The sequence below is a fragment of the Podarcis gaigeae genome (assembly GCF_964106915.1).
Source record: "Podarcis gaigeae genome assembly, chromosome: 2".
NCBI lineage: Eukaryota > Metazoa > Chordata > Lepidosauria > Squamata > Lacertidae > Podarcis > Podarcis gaigeae.
In genome coordinates this window covers 111,253,840-111,276,419 of record NC_139679.1, presented here as the reverse complement: position 1 = coordinate 111,276,419, position 22,580 = coordinate 111,253,840, and the positions used below count along the sequence as shown (strand labels likewise).

The following is a 22,580-nucleotide window of genomic DNA, read 5'->3' as shown; positions in this document are numbered from 1 at the left end:
CATCTCTGACTATTGGCCAGGCTGTCTTGGCTGGTGGACATTGTTGTCTAAAGTCAAGGGCACTCCCTAGCCATGTGGCAGATAGTTAACCCTTTATAGTCCAGGCTGACACTTGACAGTAGTTTCCATGGCTCTGAATACCCATGCACACTAGCCTTGCATCTAAGCAGTAATTCTCAGGTCTGTCCTCTTTGCAGAGGTTGCAGCAACATGGGGGGGGGGTGGCAGATGTCCACATCAAGTATTGATAATGCACTATGTATTTGTTGGCATGCAGCCCAGGGAATCGGGGGCAATTGGCTGGCCCCCAACTGGCCCCAGCCCACCGGCCAGTGTGCCAGACGATCTCCAGTTCTTGGATCAGCATAAACTGTGACCCTAGCTTCAGAAGCTGAGCACGCACACTCAGCAGAGTAAGTAACACTGTGCAACAGAAGTGGCAGGGGGAGGCTGTGTTGAGGATATTTACAAGCAGTTTATTCAGCATACATCAGGACAAAAGGAAAACATGTCTTCTCTCCTTCTTGTCCAAAACAAGCAGGAAGCAAAAGCTATACACAAACGGAAGTTCCCAGCAAGCTGTGCTGGAGTGTAAACAGACATGTGACATACAACAATCGTTCCTGTTCTTAAGGTGGAACGGAATATCCCAACAGTATTGTCTCCCGATGGGCTGCCCGCACACAGCCGGGGGTTGTGCCTACATGGAAGTTGCCTCTGCTCTTCTTGTTTCAATTCTCCTGAACATTTCTGTACAGTCCCGTAGCAGCCGTCCTGTACATCTGTGACATACATCCAATGGAGGTGTATGCACATGTTAGCAGAGTTCAGCAGAAAGCCAGACTGTTTAGGAATGTAGAGTCGCGAAGTTCTTTATTCATTACAGCAACTTAAAACAAAATAACATGGCTAGTGTGAACAGCGTCTCTCACACACATCCTCTCTTCAGAGAGAAGAAGAAAAAGGAGCGGAAGTATATTAGACAGACTTCCGTTCCCACACATACAACAGTAAGGAATGTAAACAGAGGATCACATGATCCAGCAATGGGTGAATGAAATACTAACATCCTCCCCCTTTTCATGGCGTCCTTGCTGCAGACTCAGCACATTTGCAGCTTATTTACAAACACATTCAGTTGTTCTTTATTTGACAACGTTTGACAACAAATCAACAGGAATTTCTTTTCCTGCTTTATAAGACATATTTATGAGTCTTCTCGCGATACAATCCCTTGCATGACATAACTTGATCTTCATGTCAGATTCTGATGGTTGTTGCTCGTGAGTAACCAGGCAGGACTCCGACCTGTCTTTTACAGGGTCTTTTACATCCTTGAGTGACTATGTCAGAGCATTAAGTTCAGCTTCACAGGAACTTAAGCTCACAGTAGTTTGCTTCTTGCATGACCCGTCAAACAAACAGTTGTTATACATATAACATACACCAAAAGTGCTTTTAGCATCTGTGGGGTCACTTCCAAACCTTGGATGGGGTATATACAATAAATTATTATTATTATTATTATTATTATTATTATTATTATTATTATTATTATTATCATTATCATTATTATTAATTATTATTATCAGCATATATTTCAAGCTCTCCAGACTTCTGATTAGTAAATTGCATTAGTTATGCATAGTACCTTTCAGGTAGCGAGCAATGCATTTTAACGCTTTCCAGTCCTTAACAGTGGGCTTGGTAGCATGTCTGCTTAACAGATTCAAGCTAACTGCAATGTCTGGTCTTGTGTATCTAGCAATGAAACTGAGTTTGCCTAAAACACTGTGGAATAAACTAGCATCAGTTAAGCCCCTTGCTATTAAGACCAAAAAATTGATCTCATACTTTTTAAGAATAGCAGCATGATATATATATATATATGCAGGTTTTGGTGTCCTCGGGTGTCTTCCCGTGTAAAAGTTGGGGTGTCTAGGCGACGTTTCGACGAGGTCTCACTCGTCATCTTCAGGCTGGTGCTTTCGGCTTCTTGTTACTGGAACAGAGCGGGATCTCAATGTTTGAGTTCCTATAAATACTGTAGATGGGGTGTGGTGTCTAGCCTCCAATGTTCTGGGCAGAGAGGAAGTTCCCAGGCTAGTGTGCCTTTTCTTCTTTTGTTCCCCAACTTTTACACGGGAAGACACCCGAGGACACCAAAACCTGCATTCCTGTACCCGTGAAAATCTACGAAAGCATATATATATATATATATACATATATGCCATGATTATGTAGTATGTGACCTATTGACCTATACATTTGACGCAACCTTATTATTTTCTTTTCACCATCAGGTGTTCCTTTGTATTCAGATCAGGCCTCAGTACAAGGATGTAGCATTTGGGAAGGAAGATGCAGCCCAGGAGCCCAGCACTGGAAGCCAAGATGGAGAAGATCTGCACAGCCACCATGTATTTCCCCTTGGTGCTCAAGTAAGTTGGCACAAAGGAGACCCAAACACTGCAAAACACCAGCATGCTGAAGGTGATAAACTTGGCTTCATTGAACCCCCCAGGGAGCTTCCTGGCGAGGAAAGCCACAGTAAAAGAGATGGCAGCCAGAAGGCCCATGTAGCCAAGGGCAGAGTAGAACATAGTGACTGACCCTTCATTGCACTGCAGAATTGTCTGTCTGACCTGGGAATCCATGTCCAGTTCTGGGAAGGGGGGATACCTTCCGCTCCAGGCAATGCAGATGCCAAACTGAAAGGCAGAACCAAAAAGGACAATACCATTTGCCAGACTCTTTCCCACCCACTTGCTAATGCTGTTCCCTGGTTTTGTGGCCATGAATGCCAAAACCACAGTTATAGTTTTTGCCAGCACAGAAGAGACGGCGACCGAGAAGATGGTGCTGAAGATGGTTTGGCGGAGAAGGCAGGTGACCTTTTGAGGCTGGCTGATGAATAGAAAGGAGGACAAAAAGGAAAGCAGGAGAGAAACAAGGAGGGTATAGGTGAGGTTTCGATTGTTGGCTTTAACAAGTGGGGTGTCTTGGTATTTAATGAAGATTCCCAAAATAATACTTGTGATTAGGCACAAGAATAGGGCAAAGAAAACCAAGGTGACCCCCAGGGGTTCTTCATAGGAGAGAAAAACTATAGTCTTGGGGATACATTGATCCCTCTCATTGTTCGAGTATTGATCTTTTGGACACTCAAGGCAATAACCTGCATCTGAAAGAAAGAAAAACTAATTTCAGTACATCGAATCTCAATGTTTTTCCTTTTTATAAATGGAGAATCCAAAAACACATCAATCTCACATTTTCTGGATTGTATCGATTTTGGCAGAATCTCTGGAATTCCGTTGTGTTGGAGGACCGCAACCATGCAAAATCAGCATATTGAAATGTTGTGTTTCAATTTTGCAAAGATCACTGTATTCCTTTGCTAAAATGTCTTTTCAGGCTGAACATGGATGCTTTCATCCTCAAGCTGCTTCTCAGAGCCCCCGTCTCCCGGGACTTGCTGTTCCTTCAAAACCATTTACCTGTCTGAGTAGAAATGGTCCCTTCGAGGCACAGGGCACAATAATAGCAGCATATCTTCTTTCCCTCTGGTACCACCTTGCGAGCTCCAGGTTGGCAGCTTTCTGTGCAGGTAGAACAGGGCGTTGTCTGGACATCAAGGAATGAAAGAGTGTTTGATGAATTACTGCTTTGTATATAGAAACAGAGTTTGAAATTATGGCTCAGGATTGCAATACCTCAAGGACCGCCTCTTTCCATATGAACCTGCCCGGATACTGAGATCATCTTCTGAGGCCCTTCTTTGTGCACCTCTTCCCCGAGAGGTCCAGAGGGTGGCAACACGAGAACGGGGCCTTCTCTGCAGTGGCTCCCCGTCTGTGGAATGCTCTCCGCAGGGATGTCCACCTGGTGCCTTCACACCAGGCAAAAACATTCCTTTTTAACCAGGCTTTTGATTGACATCCTATGCCCTTTAAAAATGTGGCTCTTTGTGTGTGGGAAGGTATTATTGGGTTATTGCTTTTATTTATATTTTATATACTGTGATCCTTTTATGTTAACCACCCTGGGACCTCTGGGTATAGGGCTGTAAATAAATTCAATAAAGAATAAAATAATAAAAAAATAATTATTAAACCGTTCTGTTCTGTTGGGTCTATGGCTTGCAGAAGAAATGATATCTCTCCTTCTCTCATGTTCAAAGCACTTCTCCTAGAATATTAACTGTGTTAATAGTTTTTCTATTACACTCAAACAAGGAATCCTTTATCACCTTGAAGTGGGGGTGGGAAACCTCTGGCCCTCCAGAAATTCATGGAAACTTAGCTCTTGGCCATGTTCACAGTGGTTGATGGGACCTGGACTCCAGCAACATCTGGAGGCCACATCTTCCCCACCCCTCCCTCCTTGGAAGACTAAATAAAATAGGATGGCATAAGATTGCTTTGTTTTCTCTTATACATCAGGCATGGCCAAACTTGGCCCTCCAGCTGTTTTGGGACTACAATTCCCATCATCCCTAGCTAACAGGTTCCAGTGGTCAGGGATGATGGGAAATGTAGTCCCAAAACATCTGGAGGGCCACGTTTGGCCATGCCTGTTATACATGATCATTGTGATATATATCCCAATGACCTTGTAGCTATTTTTGACGGAGACCAGCTTCTGTAGTTTGTTCATTGACAGATCTTCAGGCTCACAGTTAGCATTGCTGTGTTACTTTTATTGTTGTTAGCTGCTCTGAGCCTGGCTTCAGCTGGGGAGGGTGGGATATAAATAAATTATTATTATTATTATTATTATTATTATTATTATTATTATTCTCCAATACACTTGCTACATTTATGGATGGTGGAGAGATTTCAGCATTAAAAGGTGAGCCTACCTAGTCTACACTCTCTAAAACAATATGAGAATAGAAATACAATATGAGAATAGAAATAGATTTCAAATCCTTTGAAATCTGCACTTCTCCAAAATCTGCAATGCAGTTCTCCAGCCAAGGAATGTGGTTGGTTGGTTGGTTGGTTGGGTGGGTGGGTGTACGGACATGCATACACACATATACATATATGAAAATATTAAGAATGTATGACAATGAATATGTTAGTAGCAAGAGTGGCTGGGGGAACTCAGCCAGGTGGGCAGGGTGTAATAATAAAACTCTTATTCTTATTCTATGTTAGTGAGATATACTGTGGGTGGTTAAACCACAGAGCCTAGGACTTGTCGATCAGAAGGTCGGTGGTTTGAATCCCCACAATGGGGTGAGCTCCCGTTGCTTGGTCCCTGCTCCTGCCAACCTAGCAGTTCGAAAGCACATCAAAGTGTAAGTAGATAAACAGGTACCGCTCTGGTGGGAAGGTAAACGCCGTTTCCGTGCGCTGCTCTGGTTTGCCAGAAGCGGCTTAGTCATGCTGCCCACATGACCCGGAAGCTGTACGTCAACTCCCTTGGCCAATAAAGTGAAATGAGTGCCCCAACCCCAGTGTCAGTCATGACTGGACCTAATGGTCAGGGTCCCTTTACCTTAATACGCCATCAAATCTAATGCACACCTCCATTTTCAAAACCTTGAAACCAAAAAAAGTAATTTGCTGGCGCGTGTAAATGCACCATCAAATCTAATGTGCAACCCAATTTTCACAATGTAATTTGTCCAAAAAAGGTGTGCATTACCTTCGAGTAAATATGGTATTTAGAGGAAATTGCATTGCAAAAAAAATGTGAACATTTGGCAAAATTGCATGAAGACATGTGTATATTGGGATAAATTTGGACCAAAATGCTGATAGATTTTCATGAGGATTAAAAAAATAATAATATTGTAATTATGCCAGAATGTGGAGAACTGAATTTAAGATTGGAATAATCTTGGAGAACCGAAACTGACAGGTTCACCCATTGCTAGCTACACTTCCCCAACTTGTAAGATAAGAATCCACTCCCTACCTGGTTAAACCAGCTTGGCCATACAGTGTCCTTCTCATGAATAGTCAGTTCTACACCCGAGGAGGTTTGAGTCTGCAGCTTTCCAACTTTCACTCGTGCGGCAGTTTGGTTAGGAAATGTGACAAAATTCACAACATCATAGTCAGCCGCTAGCTCCCTATCTCCATCAAAATACACCTCGCCCATGGCAGTACTGTTGAAGCGGATGCTTCTCACAAAGGGGTGAAGCTAAAAAGACAATATTTGCAAGATGGATAAACAATAACGCATTTCACGTCTTCCTCCAAGACCTTCAGTATTTCTAGTCCTTTGGCAGCAACCAATGCAATTCTTGAACGTGGGAACAGGTTTCTAATCTCTGAGAGAGGTCTGGGCAGCTACATAATGAAATCCTGGGGCAGTGATTCATGTATATGGTGGGTTCAGCTGGAAGTCTGCCAAGAAGCAGCAAGGCTGTGACAGGTTTGCCATATGTGTCTTGATGAACCACAGAATTTAGCTTTTATATGGGTCGGGATAATTGAAAAGGGTTAAATTGTGATAGATCCTTGAGTGGGCATTATATTCAAAGTAATGGGCCCTCCATTGAGAATACAAATTATAGGCACAGTGCTATTTAGGGGCTTTCGGGCAGTATGTTGGTCACTGCAGATAGTGACAGCAGCCACAAAATTAAAAGACGCCTGCTTCTTGCGAGAAAAGCATTGACAAACCTAGACAGCATCTTAAAAAGCAGAGACATCACCTTTCCAACAAAAGTCCGTATAGTTAAAGCTATGGTTTTCCCAGTAGTGATGTATGGAAGTGAGAGCTAGACCATAAAGAAGGCTGATTGCCGAAGAATTGATGCTTTTGAATACTGGTGCTGGAGGAGACTCTTGAGAGTCCCATGTACTGCAAGAAGATCAAACTTATCCATTCTTAAGGAGCCCTGAGTGCTCACTGGAAGGACAGATCGTGAAGCTGAGGCTCCAATACTTTGGCCACCTCATGAGAAGAGAAGACTCCCTGGAAAAGACCCTGATGTTGAGAAAGATGGAGGGCACAAGGAGAAGGGGACGACAGAGGACGAGATGGTTGGACAGTGTTCTTGAAGCTACCAGCATGAGTTTGACCAAACTGCAGGAGGCAGTGGAAGATAGGAGTGCCTGGCGTGCTCTGGTCCATGGGGTCATGAAGAGTCGGACACAACCAAACGACTAAACAACAACAACAACAGACAGTATGTTGGTTGAGTTGTCATTGCATCAGTGAAGAGTCTGAAGATAAAGCTAAGAATCACTGAAGACAGAAGCTGAGAGGAGCCAGCAGGGGTAGGGAACCTCCACTAGAGGGGGGAAATCGGTCAAACCTATAGCATTTCTCTTGAAGTAATATTAGTTTAAAGACAACATGTTCCACCATAGCAGTAGAATCTTTAAAGTGACTGTAAACTATTTAATAGAACTGGGCACACCAGCACCTTCCCCTCCCAATCCAAGATGGCACCCAATCTGGTACTTCAGATCAGCCCCTATCCAACCCTGAGCCAATCTCCAAACTTATTTGAAAGCCAGCCCCAAGTTTTTAAAACTCTAATTGAACATGTCCTTTGCCTCCTCCCCCACCCCACATGCACAACAGGGTTGCAGAAACTAATCCAGTGGTTCTCAATTTTATTTTATTTTTTGCGGTAGTACGAACATTCACTTTAAAGCAGTGGTGGCCAATGTTGGCCCTCCAGCTGTTTGGGGACTACAACTCCCATCATCCCTAGCTAACAGGACCAGTGGTCAGGGATGATGGGAATTGTAGTCCCAAAACACAGCTGGAGGGCCAACTTTGGCCACCACTGCTTTAAACAAAACTTCCATGGAGTCCTGGTTGTAATTCCTCTCTCTCTCTCTTCCTCTCTCTCTCTCTCTCTCTCTCTCTCTCTCTCTCTCTTAGCTGTATAAAATGGAGATAATAAATAACTGGTGGAATACTAAACCCTGGTTATAAGTCCTGCTCAGCTAACCTTCCTGAATATTCACAAGGGATAGTTCTACTGAATTAGCAGGAGTCAGCCAAAGGATCACGTCCAATGATGTAGCAGAGTGACATTCCCCACCCTACCAAGCAAGCAGTGACTGATTTGGAAATAATAAGCAAGGATACAACAGATAATATGCACAAGCACAGTGAGGAATCACCTCTATAGGTGGCTAGTTTTCTTTGTCTCCCTCCCTCTCTCACCCGCCATGGCTCTATGTTCAGAAGGTCCAATCTGCCTTGTTCTGTAGTCATCACACGGCTAGATGCAGATGTCATCAGAGCATGGAAGGCATGTGCCATGACATAGACAGCACTATAAACAACATAGATCTCCGCAGACATGCCTTTCCCAAGCCAAACTGCTTCCATTTTCCCCTTCCCCATGCACCTTTTCCAGGTTTCCCTTGACCATCTGTGTTTGGAATGAGAGCAATCAAATATTTCTGACCAAATCCGATCGAAGGAATCTTCATCTTGAGTCAGGAAAATGCCCTGGGATTTTGAACCCTTCTTTGTTTGGATGCTGAAGAACAATGCACCATGGAAGAATATGACGTCCCAGTACTCAAAAGATGTGCTTAAGGTGAAGCCCCACAGAGCTGTACAGATCCAAACTTTCCCTACCGGGGCGTTGATTTCAAGTTCAACTCTGTACAGCGCATGTGGCAACAGAAACATTGTGTCAGAATCTCCATAATAAATAATCACGTTGGCCTTCCTCTGTGAAAGAAGTGCTAGGGATCTTAAAAGTGTCTTCTTTGAAACACGAAGGTCAGAAAATATTTGTGGGATCCCAAAGGTGAAGGCTACGCATATGCCATCCCCAAAGAGCATCGCCTTCATCGTTCTCACAAATAGATTTCCACCTTCATTATCTGGAGCAAGCAGACCAACCCACGTCCACTTAAAATGCAGCAGCAGCATAGCTATCCCCCTGTACTGTGGAGCTTCCTTTGGGTTCATCCAGTAGGAAGAGGGGAAGTGAGCTTTGTCACTCAGAATATGGTTGACAAAACCGTAAGTGAGCTGGAAAGGAAAGGAAACAATGTTTAGCGTTGGAAAGAATGTCCAGAGATTGTGGGAGATTTGCAGCCCAAAATCTAAGAATGTATATTCTTGTTAATTAGTAAGCCTAGAGGCTAACAACCACAGAGCTGTAAATTTCTAGGTAGGCCGACTCAGACCATAGGAATGCAACTGGTAGAGAGAGAGCTCTGTGCGGTTTCAAGGTGAAAGAAAAGAAAGATTGAAACCCTTCTCTTTCCTGTTGCTCACTTGGTCTTTTTCCTCTTATGCCATGTCTTCAGTAGAGATGGATGGTTGTTTACGCTCTTCCTCAGCTTAGACTCCATTTTAGAATTCAGCTATGTACAGTGGTACCTCAGGTTACAGACGCTTCAGGTTACAGACTCTGCTAAACCCAGAAATAGTACCTCAGGTTAAGAACTTTACCTCAGAATGAGAACAGAAATCGTACAGCAGCAGCGGGAGGCCCCATTAGCTAAAGTGGTACCTCAGGTTAAGAACAGTTTCAGGTTAAGAATGGACCTCCAGAACGAATTAAGTTCTTAACCCGAGGTATCACTGTATTTTGTAACCTGGAAGTATTTTTACCGGCATTATTTTTGCTCCTGCTGTTTGTTGAAAATGAGTGCAAGAAATTAAATAAGTAAACACTATCTTTCATTTACTTTACAGTCTGTGTTGTGGTTCTGTGTTGTGGTTAATCAGGGAGAGAAGGGGGAAACCAGTACATAGTTGGTTAGCTGGACTTGCTCAAAACAAGGTTGTATAGCCTAGTTCTCATGCTTTTACTTTTGCTGCCAAGGATGGGATTTCAAAACTCTCTTCAACCCCACTGCTGCCAGGAGAGATAACTTATAATTAATATATCCTCCTCTACCTACTCAATCCATCCCACAAGAAAGCTTGCCATCCTAAAATAGCTTCCACTCAAATTCAGATCTAAGTCCCACTGAATTTTTTTGGACTTACTGCCAGGTAAGAGGGTTTGGGATCATCGGCATTTATTTTCATTCACTGTATGTTTGGCTCCATTGGCAATTTTCTCTCTGTGTGTGTGTGTGTGTGCGCGCGCGCGCATGCATGCAAAAAACCTTCCATCTGTGTGGTGCAACAAGTTGGTATCAGCTGCACCGTGTATAAACATTTTCAAACGTAACTACTTTTACTCTATTTTTAACAATTTATATTATTTTTCTGTATCACACAGAATGTGAAGCGTGTGAGTACATGTGCTTATCACAACTTTTTAAAATTGAGAAGTGATTTTCATTATTGTTCTGTTCTACTTTTGAACATTATATTGCTTTTATACCACCCTGACATTTTATGACAAAGCTTTCAAGTTTAAAAAGTTGGATCTGACATTTGCTCTGACAGGTCGTCCCCCCCGTCCCGTCCCCCCCCCATCCCCCGTTGTCCATACCTGGGGGATCTTGAAGAGGTCTAGCATGGTTGACATCTGATAAAAAGTTTCGAAGTCCCCTCCTTGAATAACAGCCAGGTTCTTTCCATGTTGCCCACACCTGAAATTAGGGACCATCCAATGCCCAGTTGAGAGGAGGTCCATTGTGGCTTCATAGGTTATCCTGACACTGAAACAGTTCTCAAAGATATTGTAGCCTAAGGTGATATTAAGTAAGAGCTTGGGATTTTCATTGATCTCATTAATGGCAAGCAAAATGGCCAAAACATGCTGGTAGTTCATCTGCAATACTCTGGATGAAAAACAAATGGAACGTTGACCAGTTTAAACAGTGTATTAAAATGGATATATGCAGAAGATGTGATAAGAGACCACTCAGGTTGATGGAGTAAAGCAGTGCTAGGGTAGAGACCCTACAACTCTGGGGCAAATTTCCTTCATATCAGCAGGTGAGCCTCCTACTGTCCCAGTCACATTTCAAACCATTCTGCTAAACTATGGAGCTTAAGAATCTGCTGCTTACTCTGTATATAGACTGTATACAGGAAAGATAAGAATTGGCTGAGAAAAATCGAAAGCTATGAGCAAATAGCACTTACGGGAGGAAGTCACCGACAGGGTCAGACCTGAAAGCGTGTTTTGGATACAGAGCGGTCCTCACAGGTATAACTCCAGCGATGATGTAATCCCCTGGACTGTAATAATTATTTGAAGATGTCCGTAGGTCTGACAGATCTAGATCTTCCATCATTGCTACCTCAACTGGCAAATGAAGCAAGACTAACAGAAGGATCATTTTAGGCACAAACAAGTGAGAACTTCCTTCAACTGATTTTATTATATTCAGAGCAAGGACAGAAGCATTTGCTAGGAAGGATACACAAAATCTTCATCCTGTAACTGACTTCTCAGAGGAGGAGCTCGGGGCTGGCTTTGGTGCTAACAGAGAAACAAATTTCAGACTAGCCTACCACCTCTGATGGTCTAAATCCCAGCCCTCATTCTTAATAGCTCAGTATATATATTTATGTTGCTCTGTTTCCGTATTTGGCAAAAAGAATGATAAATGATTCTGGATTCTGATTATTATTACTGATCTCAAAAGTGACCTCTGGAAAACCCTATGAGAACACAAATCAATCACAATGTTTTTGATAATTGCAGGGGAGATATAATCACCTCCTCAAAGTTTCACGCTCTCTTTGCGGCTGCTTGCGCAGGTGTATGGCAGGAGAAAACATGTTTGCAAAAGTTTGCATCATGCTTTCCTATGGGCCAACTGAGAAGACAATGAACTTGGAGGGTGACGTGTGATTCTCTAGACCCTTTGTTGGTGACCCTTGACTTTAAACCAATGAGAGGGTAGGACTGGGCTGGAGCACAGACTTTCAGCCCAGCTGCCTGAGCATTCAAATCCCTTGCATCAGTTTCCTTCCAAGACTTCAAAGGAGGGCAAGTCACTTCTCGCCCTCTCTCTAGCTTTCTTTCTCTCTTTCTCCCCCTGTTACTTTTTGACAGCCAATAGTGAGGCCCGGAAACAGATGGAGAAACAGCACACAAGCACTCTGCTGGCTAACCCCTGATCACTTTCTGCATGCTTGGTCTCCCTAGGCCAGCGGTTCTCAACCTGTGGGTCCCCAGATGTGGTTGGACTACAACTCCCATCATCCCTGAGCTCTGGCCTTGCTAGCTAGGGGTGATGGGAGTTGTAGTTCAACAACATCTGGGGACCCATAGGAGGTTATGGACTCTCCTTCCTTGGAGGTTTTTAATCAGAGGTTGGGTGGCCGTCTGTCATGGATGCTTTAGTTGAGATTCACGCATTGCAGGGAATTGGCCTAGATGACCCTCAGGGACCCTTCCAACTCTGCAATTCTATGAGAAAACTGTCCATTTAATCCTACCCTCTGTTTCTTGTTATTTAACTAGTTACTGATCCACAAGAGGACCTTGCCTCTTACTCCATGACTGCTAAGTTTATTCAATAATCTTAGGTGAGTTACTTTGTCAAATAAAGGGAAAAATAAAGGGAAATGTTTCAATTCAAGATATTTGGTTACTTCCAGATCATGATACTTGAGCGGCTGAGAACTGCAGCCCTGCAGTGGGGGTAGGCAAGGTAGACAGCAGTTCCCAATTTTTGATAGGTGTCCTGTTGCTCTCCTTGATTCATGAAATGAGCAGATGGATCATTCATGACGTATCAGCTCCAGTCAATGGTGGATTTCCCAGGATGGCCCACAGTCTTCCTTCCCTGAGTGATGCTTCCATCCACTGTGCAAAAATGCTAGAATAAAAAGAGTGGAGTTTGGCCCTCAAGCTGTGGAGGCTTCAGTAAAGATCCCACTTGGCTTGGAACAGGTGAGGAAGCTCTGGCGTATGGGCAGAACATGGCACTCCAGAATTCTCTTTCTTGACCTCTAGAACTTCCACTAGGAATGCGGTGGCGCTGTGGGTTAAACCACAGAGCCTAGGACCTGCCAATCAGAAGGTCAGCGGTTCGAATCCCCGTAACGGGGTGAGCTCCTGTTGTTCGGTCCCTGCTCCTGCCAGCCTAGCAGTTCAAAAGCACATCAGAGTGCAAGTAGATAAATAGGTACCACTCCAGCAGGAAGGTAAACGGCGTTTCCGTGTGCAGCTCTGTTTCACCAGAAGTGACTTAGTCATGCTGGCCACATGACTTGGATACTGTACACCAGCTCCCTCGGCCAATAAAGCGAAATGAGCACCGCAACCCCAGAGTCGGCCGCGACTGGACCTAATGGTCAGGGGTCCCCTTACCTTTACTAGAACTTCCACAGGCCACGCCTCTCTCTTGCTCTTGCCCTGTGCCCTCCTTGGGTGCTTTAGCTTGGCTGGAATGTGACTCCAACCAGCTTTTGTATTTGGGTTAGTGGGTCTTATTCATTTAAGCCTTCTTCAGGGGGGGTCTATTCTGAGGAAGACACTCAACATCTCCCTTTACTCTTTTTCCAAGCAATATTTTTTTTAAAAGAAATGCAGCACTTACATCTACTACCAAGAGCCCAAGGAAGCACAGGAGGAGGCCACCCCAAATCATCCGAACCATATTCTCAGTGCTGAGTTTTTCCTGGGTTAATGATCCTGCTCCTACAGTAAATTTGGAGGTGGGGGGGAAAAAGGGATATTGAATCAGAAAAGGTGAAAAACAAGAAACATATCACATCTTCCTTAAGATACCTTGGGTGCTTTAGACTTGGCTGGAATGTGACTCCAAACAGCTTTTGTTTTTGTTTTTTAAAAATATGGGTGTTATTCAGTTAAACCTTCTTCAGGGGGTCTATTCTGAGTAGGACTGAGCTGAAAGCCATCCTGTAATTTTTATTTAATTACATAAAGAAAATAAAGCAGAATAAAAGAAATTAAAATACTGTTAATGTAGAAGAAGAAGAAGAGTTTGGATTTGATATCCCACTTTATCACTACCCGAAGGAGTCTCAAAGCGGCTAACATTCTCCTTTCCCTTCCTCCCCCACAACAAACACTCTGTGAGGTGAGTGGGGCTGAGAGACTTCAGAGAAGTGTGACTGGCCCAAGGGCACCCAGCAGCTGCATGTGGAGGAGCGGGGAATCGAACACGGTTCACCAGATTACAAGTCTATCGCTCTTAACCACTACACCACACTGGCTCTCTTGTTTAAAACAAATATCCCAAAGTTAGAGCAAGCTGGGATAGCTGGGGTAGCAGGCTTGTTGGTTTTTGAATATCTGAGGTAGATTTTTTTTTTCCAATTTCGTTGTTCTGTATGGGACAATGACAATAAAGATTATCGTATCATTATAGGTGAGTCAGAAGGATTATACAGTGGAACCTCGGTTTTCGAACGTATTCCTTTCCGGAAGACCATTTGACTTCCGAAACGTTCGGAAACCGAGGATCAATAGGCGGTCAGCAAAATCCATTGAAAAAATGGAGAAATACGCCTTGGAAGCCGTTTGACTTCTGAGGTGTGTTCAAAAACGGAAGCAATTACTTTGGGGTTTTCGGCGTTCAGGTTCCGAATTTTTCAACAATGGAGACAATCGAGGACCAAGGTTCCACTGTACAGTGTCAGGATATCAATGAGGGTTCACAAGTATACCTTTACGTTTGCATCTGAGTTTTTCCTGGGTTAATGACTCTGCTCCTACGGCAGATGTGGAGGTGAAAGAAAAAGGATATTGAATCAGAAAAGGTGAAAAACAAGAAACATATCACGTCTTCCTCAAAAACAAGACAACATCAAGACATGGTGTATGAAGCTGGCTTGTTTTACTCAGCTGTAGTTGGGATGATCTGCTAAATATTTACAGGGTTCGGGGCAGAAGCCCATGTCAGGAACTGGGCAGAGGAGGAATGGTGGAGACCATCTCCCCAGCCTGACCCTTCCAGAGAAGAAGACGACAGTTCAGAATTACAACAGGGGTTTGAGGGAGGTGGCAGATGAGCTGGGAAATAATGGGAGAGGAGGAAGAGGCAGAGCTGGAGCATCTGGCTGACACGTTATCACTAGAAAGCATTCCAGACCCACCATCTCCCAGAACCCAGTGGGCCTTAAAAGTAGGAGAGCAAAGGGCTCAGAAGCAAAGGGTGCTCAGTGCCACCCATAGAAGAGATGGCGAATGAAAAGGGGGAGGGGAGATTTACTTGGGGCAACACCATTATTCCAAGAGGCTGTGTTCGCAACCCTCTCTCTGTATATATTGAATAAATAGCAGGTGGTTAGGACTTTTCCTTATCTTATCCATTCCTGGCAACCTGCCATGGGGGTTGGCTCCTCTCCTGCCTGATGGCCTGTGATGACACCCCCCTTGGGGTCCCTTGTAACTCTACAATTCTACGACTTGACGAATAACATTTCCTATATGTTAAGTTTCATATGAATATAAACTTCTGGGAAATTAAGGTGGTGGTTGAATGAGGTCTTGCCAGCCCTGTGTTTTACAGTGCAGGCAGCTGCCCTACGTTTTGTTTTTAAGGAGAAAGTGATATGGTGACCAGTACAGTGGTACCTCGGGTTACATACACTTCAGGTTACATACGCTTCAGGTTACAGAATCCGCTAACCCAGAAACAGTGCTTCAGGTTAAGAACTTTGCTTCAGGATGAGAACAGAAATCGTGCTCCAGCAGCACGGCAGCAGCAGGAGGCCCCATTAGCTAAAGTGGTGTTTCAGGTTAAGAACAGTTTCAGGTTAAGAACGGACCTCCGGAACAAATTAAGTACTTAACCCGAGGTACCACTGTACAAACTCAGAGATGAAAAGAAGACAGAGTCCCTACCAGAGAAGAATGGCAGATTAAGTTGATGGACTATGCCGAATTGGCAAAAATGACCGGAAGAATAAGAAATCAGGAGGATGAAATTTTTAACAAAGAATGGGGGAAATATATAATTTGCCTTGTAAACAATAAAAATTATTAGTAGGATTGGACTAACAACTGTAGTTTAATGTTGAATTTGGGGTATAATGGAGATTTAAAAGATTTGGATTAATACATAAGATGCAGGAGGAAAAAGTTAATATAAGGACCCACAAAGGGGAGGAGGAAAGTTCAGGAGATTCTTCGGGATTCTCTTTCTGTGCTGGTTGTTTGATAATTGTTTGTAAATTTTAAAAATCTGAAAAACTAAATAAAAAGGAGAAAGGGGAAAAAATGTGCGGCGAGGGTGTTGTGGGGTTTGTAGCTTTCTTGCAAAGAGAATGACATAAGAACAATAAGCGGGGGCTATTGGGTTGTTGTTTTTATTTTTATTAGGTATTTTGTGGTTTTCTATCTCGATTTTATTCTGTGAACCACCCTTAGACCCCCCTGGGTATAAGGCAGTATATAAATTCAATAAAGGAGGAGGAGGAAGAAGAGGAAGAGGAAGAGGAAGAGGAAGAGGAATAAAGCTGCTAGATTGCTCCCCCACCCCTAGATCAGGGCATCTCAGCATCTAGGAACTGGCTGTGCCAGATGCTGGACCTTAGGTTAAAATTGTTGGACAACCACCAAAGAAAATTTTGTGAAGGGAGACTTGTTTCAGTTCTATGCGAATAGAACTGAAACAATGGCATTCTCGGTCATACCTTATGCCTCACTGAATTTAGTGAAGTTAAAAACGCATAGGATTGAAGCCCTGGAGATCACATCAGGACAGCAGGCAATCATTCCAAGCATGAAGCACCCTCAATATTTATTTATGCTCATTGCTGTCCATTACCTTCAGTCACGGTGAGATTCACTGTCGCATGCAGTCTTAAATCCAAGGATTTAATTGTCGCTCGGTACATTCCCGCATCGTGAAGCCCCACGCGATGAAGCACTAGCGTGCCATTCTTGAGAACGTCTGCCCGCTGCTGATACATCTCGTCCACCAGTTTGTTAGTATTACATTCTTTCCCCCACCATTTGAGGGCTGTTCCACTGCAATTGTCTACAATGTATGCAAGGATAAGGACATTTCTGTTGCCAGCAATAAAAGTCCATGTGATGTGGAGGAATTCCCAGGAAGGACTGGAGGGCTGAAGGGAGAAGGGTAACTGAACAGTCTCGTTGATGGTAGCGTTGACCCAACTGTGAGCTGAGGAGATGGGCACTGATGATGCCATGCCTGGAAGAAACAGAGAAGGAAAATGCATGTGTTGTCTGCTATACATAAATGGTAAGGTAAAGGTAAAGGGACCCCTGACCATTAGGTCCAGTTGTGGCTGACTCTGGGGTTGTGGTGCTCATCTTGCTTTACTGGCCGAGGGAGCCGGCGTACAGCTTCCAGGTCATGTGGCCAGCATGACTAAGCCGCTTCTGTCGAACCAGAGCAGCACACAGAAACGCCATTTACCTTCCCGCCAGAGCGGTACCTATTTATCTACTTGCACTTTGACGTGCTTTCGAAATGCTAGGCTGGCAGGAGCTGGGACTGAGCAACGGGAGCCCACCCTGTCGCGGGGATTCGAACCGCTGCCAGTCGAACTGATCGGCAAGTCCTAGGCTCTGTGGTTTAACCCACAGCGCCACCCGCGTCCCATACATAAATGGTATGTGTGGCTAATACCTATTGAAAACCTTATCCTCGACGTTACAGATAGGTAGCCGTGTTGGTCTGCCATAGTCAAAACAAAACAAAAATTCCTTCCAGTAGCACCTTAAAGACCAACTAAGTCAGTTCTTGGTATGAGCTTTCGTGTGCATACACTTCTTCAGATACACTGAAACAGAAGTTTCCAGACCCTTCTATATAGTGAGAAGGTGGGGAGGGGTATTACTCAGAATGGGTGGTTGGCAGATAGCTGTGATAGGTCTTACAGGGAGAAGCAAGGGGTGAAAAGGTGAAAAATGGCTTTGTCATGTATAATGAGATAAGAATCCAAGGTCTTTGTTCAGGCCAGGTTTCTCCATAGTTTTAAGTTTGGTGATAAGTTGTAATTCAGCAGCTTCTCTTTCCAGTCTATTTCTGAAATTCCTTTGTAGTAAAACAGCTACTTTGAGATCTTGTATAGAATGTCCTGGGAGATTGAAGTGTTCTCCTACTGGTTTCTCTGTCTTGTGATTCCTGATGTCCGATTTATGTCCGTTTATTCTTTGGCGTAAGGTCTGGCCTGTTTGTCCAATATAGAGAGCTGAAGGACACTGTTGGCATTTGATGGCATACACAATGTTAGACGATGAGCAATTAAATAGTCCCGAGATGGTATGTGTGATGTTGTTGGGGCCAGTAATGGTGTTGTCCGGGTGTATGTGGCAGCAAAGTTGGCATCTGGGTTTATTGCAGGCTCTGGTGCCAGTGTCCGTGTTAGGTCTGGTTGTAGTATTATTGTGGGTTAGGAGTTGTTTAAGACTGGGTGGCTGTCTGTAGGCAATGAAAGGTCTTCCTCCCAGACCTCGACGTATTTATCTAATCCCTTTCAAAAGTCACCCATGTTGGTGGCCATCATCATGTTTTTCTTAGAACATCTGTACAGAAAAAGCCTATCAGAGAAGGGGGCCCTGCTCAGTAGCTGATAAGATAATCTAGTGCTTTTCAATCAATACCAGTCATCCTGAAAGATGAATGCTTTAAAAAATGGCAGAAAGAGATTTCAAGATTTATTGGGGGGGGGGGGCAAAAGGCCAAGGATAAAACATAAAATACTTACAGATGTAAAAGATAGAGGCAGGTTTGCCCTCCCAGACCTTAAATTGTATTATGAATCTGCTTGTTTGGTATGGATCAGGGACCGGACTGCAAGAAGATCAAGGGACTGCAAGAAGATCAAACCTCTCTATTCTGAAGGAAATCAGCCCTGAGTGCTCACTGGAAGGACAGATCCTGAAGCTGAGGCTCCAATACTTTGGCCACCTCATGATAAGAGAAGATTCCCTGGAAAAGACCCTGATGTTGGGAAAGATGGAGGGCACAAGGAGAAGGGGACGACAGAGGACGAGATGGTTGGACAGTGTTCTCGAAGCTACCAGCATGAGTTTGACCAAACTGCGGGAGGCAGTGGAAGACAGGAGTGCCAGGCGTGCTCTGGTCCATGGGGTCACGAAGAGGCGGACACGACTAAACAACAACAGCCCAATATAAACATTTTTGCACACTAATATATGCATTTTGCAATCTTTTTTTGGTGGCACGCCAACTCAAAATTGAGAAAAGTATAAAAATTCAAGAGTAGGTGTATTTTGGTCCATGTGTTGATTCAGCGGGAGGGGTTCATCTAATGAAACTTGTCATCAGAAGCCCTGCAAAAGGGCTTCAACCCATGCAAGAGAGATTTCTCCCTTCCTCCCCTTGTGCATCCCACAAATTTGGCCTAGGATGGGTCAAGAGAACTCCCAGAACCAGAGACGTAACTGGGCCCCCTTGCTTCTTTGGCATGGAGATATATAGGTGCCTCCAAAGCTGAGAGAGACCATGGACCAGAAACTCAAAGAGTTTCCTTTTCGTTGCCTTTCGCACTCCGCCAATGACTTTCTAAACTAAGGGCAATTTTTGCGCCCTTGGCAGCCACCAACCTATCTAACTCCTAGGTACGCCCCTGCTCAGAACAGCACACAGGGGAAAAGGGATTGTTTTGTTTGGCAAGCTGAATTGCTTGGGCAGATGGAAGATTCGACATAATGCGATGTTGATTTCCACCCAGGGTGTGGGGTGATCTGCTTTGGGTTTTCTAAAGGAGAACAAAATGTCTAAACTCACTGCCATTCATTTGGTTCTCCTGCCCTTCAGAAACTCACCCCAGCAGCCTCACTATCCCATTTGTAGAATGCTTATAGCAATAACCGCCCATCTTGCATGCTCTTCTGCCCAACGTTGTCCCCAAAGAACCGACTTCCAAAGCACAATCTGCTTTTGCTTTTACTCACCTGAGAATGCCCAGAAGAATGCCACGCCGATCAACATCCTGGAGGGTCGTACAATTAGATACCGCACCAATTCTGAAATCATACCCGTCTCAAACCTCCAACAATTGAACTGCTTCCTTAATTGAATGTTTCAAGATTGCGTCTCTCATTTTTTGTTCTACGTGGTAAGTGAAAGATCTGGTCTCTGGAAAATGAGAGAGGCAAGCAGCTCTGGTGTGATGAGACCACTCGAGATAACACGATCAGCAAAGGATGTGGTCTAGGAGGGTCAGGTACCTGCTGCACAATACATTGAGGCTGGGCAGCTAGGAAGAGAATAGAAACTTAACTTGCACCATTTCAGAGAATTGTGGCCTTGAAGCAGAAACCGAGGGGAAGGGCGACAGCTCGGCAAAGTGGTAAGCAGAAGGCAGATGAGGAATAGAAATGTAGAAACCGCAGTCTTTATAATGTATTAAATTAGAGTTAGTTGCTTGGTGAATGGGACGTATACAGCTGTGTGTGTGCAAAAAGGGGAATGCCAAGAGGACACTCAGCATACTACTTGCCTGCTTCTTCAAATGGCAAGATGTTCTAGGGGTGCAGCCTTTAACCAGGGTTGTTTTCCTCTCCCAAAAGGTCACTGGAGGCTGTGACAAAACTCATCTTTGACACTGGACAAGGACCTTTGCCTACTGGCTTCCAGGTCCTGAGGAATATTGCAGGTGGAGGATGGATAGGGATGGGAAATCACATGGGGACAGGAGATTTAGCAGTTTGAGTCCATAATCATTCATAGCATCCCAGAGGGAATGGGGGTTAAGGCTGGGAGATGCACACCATGACTTTAAAACAAAAACAAAATAAAAACGATCCCTATCCTCGCTGCACTATATGGGAAGGTTTCAGGAGGGAGAGGGAATTATACATTTTGTCTTCCCTGCTTTCCAGAAAGCTGCCCATCCTAGCTATACAGTCATACCTCGGCTTACAGATGCTTCAGGTTGCGAGTTTTTGGGTTACGGATGCGCCGAAAGTACCGGAACGGGTTACTTCCGGGTTTTGGCACTCGCACATGTGCAGAAGTGCTAAATCGTGCTTTGTGCATGCACAGAAGTGCAGAACCACGAGCCGCACGTGCACAGACGCAGCGTTGCAGGTTGTGAATGTGCCTCCCACACGGATCACGTACGTAACCTGAGCATCCACTGTATAGCAATTAGTCAGGTATGTTTGGGGTTGATAGACAGCCAGTGGGGAAATGTTCCTTCATCATCATCATCATCATTTTTTATTTGTATGCTGCCTTTCCACAGTTTAATAATAATAATAATAATAATAATAATAATAATAATAATAATAATAAATTTTATTTATATCCCGCCCTCCCCAGCCGAAGCCGGGCTCAGGGCGGCTAACAACAATCAAATAATCAAACAGTCAAATAATCACACATTCTAAAAATATTTCATTATAAAATTAATAAAATCAAATTAAAAAACAATGCTCAAGGCAGCTTACAGCATAACATGACTTACATAATTACAAAAGTCATAAACAATAAATAAACCACGTCAGAAAAATACACAACCAAATGGGAAACAATTTCCACATAAATCAAAACCTAAAACTAAGAATACAGCATTAATGTCACAGTTTAAAATGACATAGGTAAAAAATAACAGCAATTTAAACAAACAAAAACAAAACAAAATGAAGCCCTCTCTGCCCAGCAGCAGCAGCAGCAGCAGCAGTCCTTTATAGAGCCCATCAGACCCCACCCTGGGCCAGGTGTTGAGTGGCAGGACTTTCTAATATATAGACAGCCAGTTTTAACCCCAGTCTTCCATAAGGCACCTTGGAGGCCTGAGCTTATTTCTAACTGTTTATCTATACATGATCATGTATAGTGATCGTGTATCTCACAGCCTACAAAACAAGGTGGCAGGGTAGGGTAGCACAGTTGTCACAACACTAGGGTGGCAGGATAGCTCTGGGCAAGCACATTGCTCCAACAAGCTAGGAAGTCAATGATGGCTTTCCAGCCTCTGCCTCTCTGAGGCTCCAACTGGCCCCTGGGTGAACTAGCCTCTTAAAGGCTCAACCCACCAAGCTGAAGACAGATACATCTCGTCTCCTATCTGGTGTGTTCCCTCCACCATTGGGCTGGTGAGCTAGTGTGGAAAGCCTTCAGTTTCCCTGTGATGGATCTGGGTCTGGTTCTATAGGCCCTGGTACTCTGGGAACTGGTTCAGTGGATTCTTGCCTACCAGGCTGAGATTCAGGGCTCCCTTTATTACCAGCATCAGATTCAGGATCAAGAATCTAATCTGTCTCCCCAGCTGTGGCCTCTGACTTCAGCAGTCCTGGCTGCTGCTGGACTTCAGGTTTGTGATATCATGCTAACTCCATTCCTAATGTAGATCTTCGCTCACCCTTTTTCCCCTAGCAGGAAGGGCACCATTTTGTGGTTCAGCTCAGGTGTCAAAATGTCTTGGGCTGGACCTGCTCTCAGCTCATTTTGTGGAGACATACGGGATTTTATTCATGAGCGACCATGGTATCTTGAGGTCACAACTAATCACAAGTTTGTTTCTTTTTGCAACAGAAGTAAGCCTTTTGTTATTACTTGAAACAGAAGAAGCTTTTAGTTTTGTTTCCCCCAGTTCCTCAATTTGTTTCTGGTCTTAAATTTAGTTTTCACCATTTCTGCATCAGTTTGCAATTTTGTATATATGTATATATAAATCTACACGAGGAAGTCATACATGTGTCTCACATTTTCACTAACATATGCATGTTCATATATAGTTTTGACACTTTCCCTAACAGAATGCATTTTCTCCATGCTTCTTTTCCTGGTATACTTTCT

The 22,580-nt window shown here is 44.0% G+C and overlaps 2 protein-coding genes across 2 annotated transcripts; both read right to left on the bottom strand.

The window, feature by feature from the left end:
• Nucleotides 1-2,282: 2,282 nt before the first annotated feature.
• Nucleotides 2,283-10,423, bottom strand: LOC310839499 (vomeronasal type-2 receptor 26-like; the record flags this gene model as incomplete). The annotated part of the gene is made up of 4 exons (XM_083728137.1): nt 2,283-3,184; nt 3,501-3,700; nt 8,888-8,973; nt 10,397-10,423. 4 exons carry the CDS (start codon nt 10,421-10,423, stop codon nt 2,283-2,285), a joined length of 1,215 nt encoding a protein of 404 aa, XP_083584263.1.
• Nucleotides 10,424-12,436: 2,013 nt separating this feature from the next.
• Nucleotides 12,437-19,993, bottom strand: LOC310838001 (uncharacterized protein). Its single transcript, XM_083725322.1, has 4 exons — nt 19,730-19,993; nt 16,605-16,994; nt 13,407-13,507; nt 12,437-12,683 (listed from the first exon to the last, which is right to left on the bottom strand). Exons 1-4 carry the CDS (start codon nt 19,809-19,811, stop codon nt 12,600-12,602), a joined length of 657 nt encoding a protein of 218 aa, XP_083581448.1. The 5' UTR covers nt 19,812-19,993; the 3' UTR covers nt 12,437-12,599.
• Between the last annotated feature and the right edge of the window lie 2,587 nt (nt 19,994-22,580).

What these genes read in the sequence shown, in the direction of transcription:
- LOC310838001 (XM_083725322.1), bottom strand. Translation starts at nt 19,811, where the DNA reads ATGATTTCAGAATTGGTGCGGTATCTAATTGTACGACCCTCCAGGATG. An exon ending in ATTCTTCTGGGCATTCTCAG is followed by an intron (nt 16,995 to 19,729) that starts GTGAGTAAAAGC and finishes TGTTTCTTCCAG; the next exon opens with GCATGGCATCATCAGTGCCC. An exon ending in GAATCTCACCGTGACTGAAG is followed by an intron (nt 13,508 to 16,604) that starts GTAATGGACAGC and finishes AATTTACTGTAG; the next exon opens with GAGCAGGATCATTAACCCAG.